The sequence below is a fragment of the Crinia signifera genome, chromosome 6 (genome assembly GCF_055691185.1).
Source record: "Crinia signifera chromosome 6, ASM5569118v1, whole genome shotgun sequence".
In the NCBI taxonomy this organism is placed as follows: domain Eukaryota; kingdom Metazoa; phylum Chordata; class Amphibia; order Anura; family Myobatrachidae; genus Crinia; species Crinia signifera.
In genome coordinates, this window is record NC_139222.1 from 154963602 (window position 1) to 154977693 (window position 14092).

At 44.9% G+C, this 14092-nt stretch overlaps 1 protein-coding gene across 2 annotated transcripts in view; it reads right to left on the bottom strand.

Annotated features, from left to right (window-relative positions):
• Positions 1–5944: 5944 nt before the first annotated feature.
• Positions 5945–14092, bottom strand: part of PLCG1 (phospholipase C gamma 1) — a 105734-nt gene continuing 97586 nt past the window's right edge. Inside the window, exons 31-32 of one of the 2 annotated variants that reach the window (XM_083147709.1) lie at positions 10347–10513; positions 5945–10227 (exon numbers count right to left, since the gene is read on the bottom strand). In XM_083147709.1, the coding sequence (XP_083003835.1) occupies positions 10185–10227; positions 10347–10513 (210 nt within the window). In that variant the 3' untranslated portion in view covers positions 5945–10184. Of the gene's footprint in view, positions 10228–10346; positions 10517–14092 lie in introns of both variants that reach the window. The other variant, XM_083147708.1, reaches the window with a different exon arrangement.

A 14092-nucleotide genomic window follows, 5' to 3' on the forward strand; every position in this document is an offset into this window, starting at 1 on the left:
CTAATGGTGGTTCAGGTATATCCTGCAATAGTTACAGACAGACTCTCCCTGTAAGGAAAGGACAAAAGCAGAAATCTAAATGGAGCAATCCTGTAGCTTGCCTTGAGAACCAGGCAATGTGGTGACTGTGTGGCCAGAATGGGGTCTTTGTAACTGAAGGAAACTGGCTCACTTATGAATATAGTGGGCATTTACTGACTGACAAGGATTTTCTCCTTTTGGTAACTGGTCATTATATGAAGTCTACTCCCAGATTTTCTGCTATGTGATAGGAGGCTGCATTGGTGATCTGCCTTGTTATGACTTCCTGCCTGGAGAACTATGGTTCTGGGGCCATTGCAGGGAACTGGAGATTACATACAGCTATCACTACATGTAAGATGATGTTGCAAATGAATTATAAAGTGGAGTAGATAAACATGAATCTACACTAATGTATCAAATCACAAAATGCTTGTAGATCAGGATTTCTCATGTTTAGCAGCAAACCTGTGTAATATAAATTTTAGTTATTGGTTTCTTCTGTCACTTCTCATTCATGCTGTATTTGAGTGTAGTAACTTGTGAAACGCACGGAATTCATGCTTTTTGTCTCCATGGGGGAACAGTGAGAAATCCTGGTATAACTTATGAAGCATTAATTATGTATGTTGGCTAATACTGTTCTTACTGTTAGTGATACTAAATCCACTTCTTGAAAACAGATTGCAGAAGATAAATTAAAATTATACATAGTATGTTATGCTATTAAACATTAATTCATTGGAGCAGAACTTTCAAAGACTTATTGTTTAACCCTTTGAGTGCCAATGTTGCTTTGAGCCATCCTCACAATATTCACTAAAAATGCCAGCACCACTCACAGCGACTGTTATTTCAGTATAAATACAAATACAGACAAGTCAATTAACTGAAATGTAGTTAAATATTGCACCAAAAAATAACAGTCCCTGGGCCAGATTCTCTAAACTTCAAAAGTGATAAAATGGAGAGTGATAAACAGTCAGCCAATCAGCTCTTGTCTGACATTTTTCAAACACAGTCTGCGACATGGCAAGTAGGAGCTGATTGGCTGGATGTTTATCACTCTCCATTTTATCACTTTTGAAGCTTAGAGAATCTGGCCCCCTATGGCCATGCCATATTTTTAGCAGAATTTTTGAAGATTTCACAGTAACACTGGCACTCAAAGAGTTATAGTAAATTAGATTGATATCTAAATACCAATACATTTTTTATTTTAAGTATTACACAAGCTATCTGCACTAGTGTTTAAATATATACAGAATTGTCTAGTAAAAAATAAGCTAAATTACATTTCAGGTTATTCATTAATAGCAGGCAACCGAGAACATAACCTACATTATGTGGTTTGCATATGCTCAGCGTTGAACCCATTGAACTAGCACAGGTTTTGTGTTTCAACACTGCTGTCTATATTGAAAAGATTGGCTGGATTATAGGTTCTGGATCGAACAGTTGCCTAATAATGTGGTCCTTCAGTAGATTGCAGAGCCTGAGTCTGTCTCAATATAACCATCTTCAAGAACAAGTTCTGGTTCAGTTTGGTGTTATCCAGCACCAGGTAATGATCTGATGCACATGAATGAAATGAGTGGAGAAACTTATTGCTTTGCTGCTTCATACACTTACCACATACTGGAGTATTCAATGCCATGGCGAGCGCATGGCAGCGAATCCTGTTTTTGATTCGCAGTGCGCTCGCCATGATTTTTCACTCCCCTTCACTTCGCTGCCAGACGCCAGCCCACACTATTCGTCTCGCTGCTCGCTGCCCCTGACGGCGAATAGTGTGAAGAGTGACGAATCCCCCTGCGCAGATGCTCCATGCCTGTCTGGAGTCTGCAGGGGGATGGGAGGGACTGGTGTCGCGGCGGGGGGGGGGGGGGGGGGCGCGCTGATGCAGGCGGGAGCCTCCGCACAGCCTGGGGACAGGTCCAGCAGCAGCAGAGCCTCCGGCTCAAGCAGTTCCAGCGCTGACATCATCGTGCTGTGGCTGCCGGAGTCAGAGGTCTGCTACTGCTGGAGCCGTCACTGTCGGCTTGTCCCCCGCATATCTCTCCCCCCTCCCGTCCCCTCACCTCACCCCCAGCAGAAGGGCTTGCAGGGTGCTGCTGGGGTCGGAGCCGCTGCACTCACTGGTCCCGATCATCGGGATCAGTGTGCAGTGAATATATGAATATTAATGAGCGGCTCCGGCTCCCTGCTGGCGAATGTGTAAAAAAAAAAAAAAAAAATATTGTTTAAAAAAAAAAAGGGATTTTTGTAAGAACTTACCGTTCGAATCCCTTTCTCTGATATGGTCCTGGTGACACAGCTTCACATTGGGATGTAGGAGGGTCCGCAGGAGCCAGGCACCTATCCTAAAGCTTTTGGAGGGTAGGCTCCTCCCCTACTGCATCCCAGATTCCTCAGTTCAATCTTTCAAAGCCACTGGAATACATTAACTCAGTACAAACACCTGCACATATTATATGCACAATTTTAAATTTAACTTTTCAACCAATTATAACATGAAACATCATGAACACTGGCATACTTACTGAGCGTAAGGGAGGGATCGCTGTGTCACCAGGACCATATCAGAGAAAGGGATTCGAACGGTAAGTTCTTACAAAAATCCCTTTTTCTCTTTCAATGGTCCTGGTGACACAGCTTCACATTGGGACGTTCCAGAGCCGGTCCTTTTGGGTGGGTACGCTCAGGTCTGCAGTTTTCATCACTGCTTGCCCGAATAATGCGTCCACCGACGCGAACTCATGGAACCTATCGAATTTGGCAAAAGTATGAACAGAAGACCAAGTGGCAGCCCTGCAAACCTGCTCAGCTGTTGCCCCATGTCGAACCGCCCAAGAGGTGGCAACCGACCTGGTGGTATGCGCATTAATCCTGGCCGGTACAGGCCTACCAACTTTAATATATGCAAACGCAATAACAGAGCGCAACCACCTAGCAATGGTCTGCTTAGAAGCAGGCCAACTAAGTTTGTGTATGTCATACAAACCAGTAAAGTATCAGTCTTTCTGACACTCTTAACTCTGTCCACATAAACGCGCAAGACGCGCACAACATCCAAATTCCTCAATTTGTCCCTTTTCCTAACAACCCTCTGGGGGTTGAAACACAGGCAGAACAATCTCCTGATTGTTCCAGTGCCCCTGCGTCTCTGAACAGTGACAGACGTCCCCCCTCCTTAAACACCGCCGGGCAAAACCCCTGGCAGTATGCGGAGGATTTTTCCTCTCCTATGGTTTCTTATAAAAAGAACCAAATTTTGACTTTGGGGCCTTGCCCCTGGAGGACTGAGACTATCCCTTAAAAGACTGTCCTCAAAAGGACGCACCTCCTCTAGGGGAGGGCCGAAAGGATGGCCTGAAAGCAGAAAACCTTGATGTCTGCTTTGGCTGCAGGGGTAGGCAGGAAAGTGCTTTTTTCCACCTGTGGCCTGCTTATTAATCTCTTCCAGTTGTAAACCAATAACAGCTTTCCTTTAAAAGCAAATGCCTCTAAGCCTTTTTAGACTTGTTATCTGCCTTCCAAGCTATAAGCCAGAGCACTCTCCTGGCATTCCTACTGAGGAAACTCTGGCAGCCATTTTGAGAGCTTCCTGCTCAGCCTGAATCACCTTTCTGTAGCAGCATTAGACTTCTCTGCATAGTAACAACACACACAAAACAGTATGTCAACTAGAGCACAGGTCACTGACCCACCAATCCTGGCCTTAGAGACCCAGACTGAAGCCAATCAGAGGACTTGCTTGCTTGAAGGCTTGCACTGGTAGCACAGTGGCTTTTGACAAGTATACCACAGAAGCCTCTACCACTGGAACATTTTCCCAGAGGTCTGCATGATCCTCAGGCATGGGATACAGGCTTAACCATCTATTTTGGCATCTAAAGCCTTTTGTCAGGGGTTTTCCAATAAATCTTGTAAACCCTTGTCTGCAGAGAGATATCATTTCCCTCACGCTGTCTCTTAAAAACAACCTTAGCAGGAGTTTTTTACTTCACAGACAAATTCAATGTCTGTTTACAGCAGTAATCAAATCCTCCACCCCTGAGGGTGAGGACTCTTCAGAAACATCACCCTGAACCCAGGGTATGTCTGTGTACTCTCCCTCCTCATCAGCAGCTAATAATGGCACTGAATAAGACCTTTTAGGGGTCCCCCCAGAATAACCATAAAGCTTGTCAAACAAGTAATTTAAACCTGCTGATTCCCATAGCAGTATCCTGCATGACTTGTATAAGTCAGGATCTGTCTGGGTCCGAGGCAAAGAGCTGGCCGGACTGCTGAGAGAATGGCCCTGGTCTAGGGAAATTACCAGCCATCACTCTGCCTGTCCAGTAATGCACCAAAGCATTTTCAGACCTGTCTCAGGGACTCAGCCCTCGCAAGGTCCGATGCACTACCCTCTGGGGTTCACTCCCCATGGGTTTCACAGCAGCGCATAAAATACAAAAGCCCCCCTTAGGGACAAATTTCAGTGTACAACCACTGCAAGCGCTCAATGCATTAAAGGCTCCCTCCCCCAAAACCACAGACTGTTGCTCAGACATGATGTTCTCAATAACACAGTCACAGCATTAAATGTACATACATTATATACAGTGTACTCAGCCACTTAGCTTTCTGTAGTCTTCAGAATGGGGAAAGCGAAGCCCAGGAAATCCAATCACTCTGTCAGGATCAGTAAGCCAGCTCAGCTCCGCTGCAAGCGTTCTGAATGGCGCCAAAAACAGAGTGAGGGAAGGGACCAAGTCCCTGCTGCTGCGGGGTCTGTGACTTTTGGCGCCAACTACCCCCAGACAGCCGCTCCCATTGTAGGATCTCCTCGTTCCAGTATCTCCCCCTCAGCTGGGGACCACTCGGAACATGCCTGTAACAACACTGCTGTCCTCTCAGTATAGGAGCTCAGTGTGTAAGCTCCGCAGAAAATGGCCGCCGCCATCACGGAGCGCCTGTCCCCCATGATCCCCACCTAGCGTGAAGCCGGTTTCAGAGCGCTCCGGAGCCCAGGCAGCTTCTTAAAAGAAGCTGTAAGCGCTGCACAGGGAGGCCAGACAGCGTCTCCCTCGTGCACAGTGAGCTGACAGGACTCGTTTCTGTCAGCTCCTGCTGCGCTAGCAGTGCGAGGATTCACTAATGAGAATCCTCACACTGTGCCTACCTAGCTAGTGTAGAAGTTAATAAAATAATAAAAACCCTAACTAACTCTACTCCTTCGGCTGCTCCAGCAGCCCTTTAGAATAGCACCCACTCCAGTGGGCACCTAACACGAACTGAGGAATCTGGGATGCAGTAGGGGAGGAGCCTACCCTCCAAAAGCTTTAGGATAGGTGCCTGGCTCCTGCGGACCCTCCTACATCCCAATGTGAAGCTGTGTCACCAGGACCATTGAAAGAGAAATATATATATATAAAAAATATATTCATGTGCTGCAAGTATATGAATAAAAATAGCATGCCCCTTCATAGGAAAAATATTCTGATTTTTTAACACCCCAAAAAAAAATTAAACACGCTTTAATTTAAAAGATCACATTACAGTTCACCTAAAAAAGATGACGAATGCTAAACGGAGAATCATGGCGAAAATCAATGGAGAAAGCAGTTTTCCATTTGAGCATTGAATACACTGTCGGCGAATTCCACTAAAAACCCCATTAAAAATCACAGGCGAATTGTGGAGAATAATTTACGGCGAATCGGCAGACATTCGCTGTTCATTTGTGGCGAATTGCCTCCATTGAATAGGGAGAATTGTTTTTTCTAACAGAAAATTCGCCGTAAACCCAGCGAATTGCCAGATTCACTGAAAAAAAACGGTGAATCTGAGGCATTGAATACTGGCCATAGTGTGACAGGGAAGGGGGTGGCATGTGTTCAGTGCTCTAACCAGAATATAACACACAGAGACCAGAACGTTATTCATGTTTCCTTTTAATGGTGGATTTAGCCTGTGTCAATAACAAGTAAACTGACCACTCAAGAATAAACAGAATTCCAGGCCACTTGCAGCAAACAAGGCACATTTTATTATTTAGGGCAAATCAAACTAACCAAATTCAGCATGTTGTGGCCCTGTGCTACTGTGCCAGGCCCCATCAGCCAACATCATGATGCACATCTTTCTCCCTCCCTCCCCAAAACCAAGGCCTTTCTTATAGGCTCCGAGAAATGGTCGCTGCTTAGTACCCAGCATGCAGTGTGGAATGTTCTATTGTCCAGATATTTTGGTTGGGTTGTTAGTGAGTGAGAATTACTTGGTCACTGGTGAACATCTGTCATTTAAATGTTTGTATACATTCACATTTAAGCATACAAATTGGGGTGATAGGGTTTTTATTTTATCAATGTACCAACCAAACCGCTCCTGTAATTTATTTCGGACACAGTCTGTAAAGGGTAAAGCAGATGCTATTTGCTTACACAATGTTACAGTAACTTGTCCAGCTTTGATAATTATCCTACTAAATGTCCGGCGCCATGAAACTACACATGGGAGCAGGGAGGTGGGTGTTTTGTTTTATACTTGCCGTCCTCCGGGCAGCAATCCCTGCGGGCGATGGCAGCTTTCAGTCCCCCTCCTCAGGCAGTCACTCCCCTGCACCAGCAATGTATGTAATTCAGCGCATTGCTGCTGGGGGAGCATCACATGGTTTCCCAGCGGCACTAAGCTAATTGTGTACATTGTCCGCTGCCGGTGCCAGAGGCGGGGGACTGAACTCTGCCCATCGGTGGATCATGTGGACACGGTGGCCGGGCCGGAGGAAAGTATAATGCATAACACACACATTTCCCCCACTATCCACATCTGCGTGGAGTTGATTTGATAAAGTGTGGCAAGCCCTACGAGGGGACACGTAGCCGGAGGGCTTGCCACACTTTGTAAAGTCAACTCCACACGGGTGGATAGTGGGGATATTAACCATTGTGTAGTTTCAGGGCTCCAGAAGCACTTACGTAATTTATGTAGTCAGCATAGTGCTGTCTTGGTATTCTCAATACAGCACTACGTAACTGCAGCCGTGAAACTGCACAAGCACTGAGCTAATTATGAAACCCCCAACTGCAGTGTAAAGCTGGCCATACATATACAGATTTATCTTCAGATCTGGCTGGCTGGAACACAAACCTGGTAATGGATGACAGTTGACCATTTGCTTAGAAATGCGGTCATTCAGATATTACCAGGTTTTTGTTCCACCCAGCCAGATCTGTCAAATCTGTATATGTATGGCCAGCTTTAGGCTGGGAAGGTGTGTATCTGCCTGCAGGTAGGAAGGGCTAATGGGACAGGATAAATGTTACCCAGCCAGCTGTTTGGATCTCGAACACTCATACGCAATACCTTAACAAGGCACTGGGTTAATTAGCAGGCTGTGTAACGACAGCCGCAATGAGGATTGTTATTTCAATATAGATGCAAAGCAGATAATAACTTACTGGCCAAGTACTTCATTCCCATTCTTAATCAACTAGAAGAGGTTTAGTGAAAAACACTCCAGCACAAGAAAAGCTATAGTGAAACACAAACACCCATGTATATTTTTTATAACATTTAATTTTATGCCCGACAATGTATGTTTTGATTGTAGTTCTGATTATTTAGCTCTAGTGATGTGTCAAATTAGATAAAAATCCTATAAAATGTTCTTTATTACTAGCATTAATCTGATTTTGCTGTACGATGCTTCTTTACAAAGAATACTGTAGTTATGGACTGCACCAGAACTTGGAACATATTGCACAGGGATAATCAATTCTAGCTGCTGTGGAAATACAGTATACATCCAAGTGTACACTTACACAGTTTGAGCATGCCCTAATAGCAAAACTGTGACAGGGCGTGCTGGAATGTGTAGATTCACAGATGCTGGAGGGTCACATTTTGAACAGTTCTACTAAAAAGGTCCATGCTGGGTGATTATTCCCAGTGTGTATGGTGCACGATGATGGGGAAAATAGCTGGACTGAAAAAGCTGCTCAGAACATACACCCAGAGTAGTTTTCCCCCTGCCACGCCATTTTACCCAGGGGTGGATGGCTTTCTATAGCAGGACGCTACGGAAAGCTGTCCACTCCCTCGCTCATCTGGTAATACCAGCAAATGAGCGACGGCTGGTAGCGATGATGCAGGAGCGTACAGCAGCACTCACCATTCATCGCTGCCCTGAACACACTTGGTGGCTTTCATGCTGAAAGGCTTTACACTCGCCTTTTAAAGTGTGAATGCTCTGTTTACTTTAATAAGCTCTTGGCCTTTACAAAATTGCTTGTTACACCTGTGTTCAGGTAGGATGGTTGTGAGCAAGGGCCAGTTTAACCAAACTAAATTGCTTCAGTGTTTAGTGCTTGTCCATGTCGTGTGACCAGCAGCAGAAGAAATCAATGTCTATTCCTAATCACAAGATCTATTCACATCTCAAAAGGTGCTGGAATGCAGGAAACACTAGTTTAAACCATTTCTGCAACACTTAGGGGGATATTCAATCACGGGGGAGATGCCCGCCGGGCCCTGTTCAATGCGGTCTTCCTCGACAGCATTGAGCAGGGTATCTCGGCAGAATGAGCCTGACATCACAAGCTGTGAAGTGACGAATTGCCGGCTGCAGCTCACCTCTTCCCAGCCACGCCCCCTTCTCGCTCCCCGGCAGGCCTGCGTGTTCTCGGGTGAGCTGACCAAGGACAGGACTGGGTTACGGCGGTCGAGCAAGCTTGACCGCCGTAGCCCTCACATGGAATACCCCCTTAATTTGTATAGTTTACAGAGTGATAAAGCAATGAATAAAAATGGAAATGTCACATTTAAGCTGGGTATAAGTTACATTTTCTTTTTGCTTGCTTGGTGATTATAGGTATATGCATCTGATGAGAAAAGTGTACTTATTTGAGTGTGGACATTATCTTTGCTTTCTTATATGTTCCTTAAAAAAGGTCAATGAAAATCCCAAATATGAGACAATTGATACATTTGGTCCTACAGTAGGAAAGAATTATCCAATTAGATCCCCCTTATTGAGATGGACTTTTTCTGGCAGTTTCAGGGGCAACAAGAAAAAGTCCTCAAAAAGGGCCCTGTTGGGGGTTTTAGACACTAAGGGAACATTGCCAAAACAATGCATTATTTCCCGATTTATTGTCCGGGGAAAAGGCTATTACAGTACATACTTTTAGCCACAGCGTGGTTAAGTAGTTGCTGTATAATTGGATTTTCCCATAAGAATCAAATACAGTAGCACATATACAAACACTGAGGTACATTTATTAAAACCGTGATGTTACCCATAGCAACCAAACAAATCCCAGTTTCCTTATACAACTTTTTAAATGAAAGAAAACACCTGATTGCTTTCTATGGGCAATCACCTTTATCCTTTGCATCAGTTTTCATAAATCTCTCATGAACATCCCCAAAAGTATCCACAATGATGGAGTAACCAATATTAAAACTTGTCCAAGTTTCAAGGCTTGATTGCCCAGATATGTGGAGTTAGCTGGTTTTGTGATGCTGGATCAATGAACATAAAACAAGAGGGTACTGAAGCCCACCCCTTCTGTAAAGATTGAATCTTAAAACTCCAAAGATTTCCTTGTGCAGCAGTGAATGCACTGAGCAAGGCCAGCCTCCTGGAATAAAAACATACTATCCAAGTGATGTGAAATAATGTGCGCAAGGGGAAATGCAAAACCAAACCGGTGCTGCTAGAGTCCCTGGAATGTGACGCAGCACTGACAGAACAGGCGGAATACTAGAACACACCATACTTGAACTTCCTCCTTTTCACAGTTTCATAGAAAATTGATGAAGCAAGTGGCTGCCCACAGCTCTGGAAATGGCTTAATGGAAAACCAGTCTTTGGGAACAGCCCACTAATATACAAGGCATTACATATATACGAGAAACTTTCTACAGTTTGAGCTGCAGGTAAATGGCTCCCCTTGTGGAAAAACTGATACTGAACCAAAACAACCCTGCAGAGGTCATTATAAGTGATGTACGTGACACCGCATGTGCAAAGTTCAGACTGCCAAACAGCGGAGCTCCCTACAGAGGCACTTTCCTTCTCCGATGAGGACAGGACAGAATGATTTTGAATGGAGTCTGTCTTCGGAAAGCAATGACAGCCTAGATTGAGGAACATCACGGTCCCTGCCAGTCTACAGCCTGTTATCTCCGCTAAGGCGTGTTTTACGTGGGATCCTGGACAGGAGATTAGACAAGGGTGCAAAGTTATTCATTATCCATTATAAATATTGGTATAGAAGGATGTCGTGACAATCGTAGAACTACTCAATATATAGATTGAACTATGGCTTTACCTCCGTTCTCTATCAAATGGATCTGTTAATTGTTCTTGTGACATTCGAAAGTCATCTTGTTGGTGCGCAGGAAAACGCAAATCACTCAGGCTGTCACGTGTGCGGCCAGCAGTGGGGTCACTGATTCTCTCTCGGGGTGCTGAAGCTCCATTAACTTCACCATTCTCCTGCTGGAATAAAAAGTAATATATAAAAGGACATGTGTAAGCAATATACATACAAAAAAAAAAAAAAAAAACACAAAATATGTGCTTGTGCTTACAAAAAGGTTATACACCGGGAAAACAGAACGGGTTAGAAAATTTAAATAAATTGCGGAAAATCCTAAATCCATAAACAAAAAAGTTTCAAAACATGGACCATGTTAAATGAACTGTTTTGGGGCATTATAATCTTGCACTTACGTGTTAAAGATGTTGCGACACTTGAAAACAGGCTATTTATATCACAGACTTGGGAAAAAACCCTGTTAAGGGCCCAAATGTCATTAGTGTAGGTGCACCTTATCACCCGATTCTGACGCATTGGGCAGAGAAATCGGAGGGGATTTAACCTCCAATCCCATGTACAGTCTTGTGCACATTGGACTCGGAGATCGCAGGGACCCAGCAGCCTTGGCTGGGATAGCTTATGATATATCTTATGCAAATGCACTGCATAGTGTGTTGTATGCAATCCTGCTGCCTGGGAAGTTAAAGGGAGATTGCATGGGACTTCTACCCATCAAGAAGTCTCATAAGTGTATGGGAAGCTTTGACTGTAGCCTGCCTTTGGTTCTAATGGATTGTCCCAGGAGATTAATTAGCCTGCAGTAAAGTACCGCAGCTTACTGAATTTCCCCCCATAGTGCAGTCATTGCATACAATAGTCTCAATTCAGTGCTTGGCTTTCATCCTACCAGCAACTATTAACTTAATAAAACTGATGATGCTTTATCAATTAATACATCTGATAAAAAACAACAGCTATTAAATGTATTAACCAAGTGACATCAAGAACTCATTGGACCTGAGCTGGATACACCCGAGACATGTAAATGCCGCTACAAAGCACTTCCCTGATGACCATCACAGTATCCAAATTGCAAGGCCTGAGGTGCCCACTTTCAGAGTGTGCTTTTGTGCATCTTTGATCGCACAACAGAAACTTGCATTAGCCCTATGACAAGTGCAGATTTTCTATCAGAGTATGGCCTCCGTCAGGGAAATGCCCGTGACTCTCTCACAACATACCCATAAGACAGACCATCTCTGTGCATCTAAAAATGCATTGCTCAAGAACATACAGTACGTAGTCAAAGTGTGTGCATCAGAAATCACAACGGCTACACTCTGACAGATTTTAACTTTGCCAAGGCACACCATGAGATCCCCACAGGTCAAAAAACATTGCCCCCCCCCCCCCCCACGAAAAAAAATCTGGTACTTGTTCCCTAGCACGGCGCCAGCGATAAAAATTGTATCCATCGGGACCCCCCGAAATCGCGTCGATCGCATTGGAATTAATGTAAAATGGTCCCTGAGACCCAGTTTTTACATTGGCCCCAATGTTAAATGGCCCCCAGACCCCAATTTTTAGTGTTTCCCAACCCTGATGGGTGAAATGCCCCCCATTGTTAATGCCACCCCATGATCAATGCCAACCTGAAGCGTGGTGAGCCCGCGAGGGGCGGTGGTACGCGTCCTCCGACCTTTTCATACCCCCACTATCCACGTCGGCGTGGAGTAGATTTTTTTATAGTGTGGCGAGCGCAGCGAGCCACCGAGCCCGAAACGTGGCGAGCGGACGCGCATTACTTCACAGGTATTACGCGTCCCCTCGCTGCGCTCGCCACACTATACAAAATCAACTCCACGCCAACGTGGATAGTGGGGGTATGAAAAGGTCGGAGGACGCGTACCACCGACGCTCGCCATGCTTCGGATAGCCGTTCATCGTGGGGGTATGAAAAGGTCAGAGGACGCGTACCGCTGCGCTCGCCACGCTTCGGGTTGCCGTTCATCGTGGGGTGGCGTTAACAAAGGGGGGGACATTTGTCATGTAAAATACCCATAAGGGTGGGCAGGGGCGGATCCAGGATAAAATGACAGGGGGGGCACCATGTTAAAAAAGGGTTTGGGTGGGGGAGGGGCGGTGTTAGTGGTGCCAGTGTACATGCTAAGAGAGCGGCAGGAGAGGGTGGGAATGGAATTAAAAATAGGCCCTGGCATTTAAAGTACGCAGGCCCACCATGGCGACAAAAGTGAAGGATGTAGTTGTGCGCGCGCCAAAGGCACGCTCCGGAAAAGGGCGTGTGGCCACTCAACAGGGGGCGTGTCAACACCATATACAACTTCTACACATTATGCAACAAAATACTAGACCCCATTATACTTGCCCCTTACACATGATGCCAAATGGAATGAGCCAAAATTGACATAATGCCACATGGATTGAGCCAAAATTCAAATAATGCCACATGGATTGAGCCAAAATTTATATAATAACACACACGGATCGAGCCAAAATTCACATAATGCCAAATGGATTGTGTCAAAATTCACATAATGCCACACGGATTGAGCCAAATGCATAAAATGCCATACGGATTGAGCCAAAATTCACATATTGCCACATGGATTGAGCCAAAATTCACATAATGCCACACGGATTGAGCCAAAATTCACATAATGCCACACGGATTGGGAAAAAATTCACATAATGCCACATGGATTGAGCCAAAATTCACATAATGCCACATGGATTGAGCCAAAATTCACATAATGCCACACGGATTGAGACAAAATTCACATAATGCCACATGGATTGAGCCAGAATTCACATAATGCCACACAGATTAAGCCAAAATTCACAATACACTTCATAAACAGGGACATTGTCCACAAAGGCTCACATTAAACATTTACACCATAATGTCTATTACACGTTAAGTTACACGCCATTATGTCCATTATGTGTTATGCCAAACACCATAATGCTTATTAAAAATTATGCTACATAAGTGCTGCTTCTCTACATGCTCATTGCCAGAGGTTCTATGCTCGTTGCCATGTGGGATTACATGCTCATTGCCAAGGGGGAATACATGCTCGTGGTAAATGGGGGACAGCCGCCGCCAGGCAGAAGTGATAGCCACTGACAGTGGCAGAGCCTGGCTGTATTCAGAGCACTGCAGGTCCCGGCTATTTGAAATAATACCCCTTTCACAACAGAAAATGCATTCCCAGGTTGGCCCCTTTTACACCAGCCTAGTCCCTGCATTTTCTGGTGTGAGGGGGAGAGAAAACCACCCCTCCCCCCTTTAACCAGTTATCTCATTTAACCTGCTATATCTTTGGAAGCAACTGACCCATTTACATGAGACAAGTATTATATTGAAGAACTTTTGATCAGGCTTTGAATGATTTTGGTCCTGTGAAACTGGAACGTTTGGTTCCAGAGTAACCTGCCCTCAAAGAACATGAACAGCCATGAAATTACATTAAAAAAAAAAAATTGGTTTACACGCAATATCTCTGGAACCGATTGACCGATTTGGACCAGCTTGATATCATATTGAAGGCCAAGCGATTTGAAATTGAATGAGATCAACCACAAGCTTCTGTGATGCCAGAGCGGGAACTGGCAGCCGTCGGAACCGGGTGGAGGTCGGAATTGACGGGTCCCATATTATCCTATGGGGAAAAAACGTTACAGGTTTGCCAGGCGATATCTCGGGTTCCCGGGGGGCTAGAGACACGGGGCTG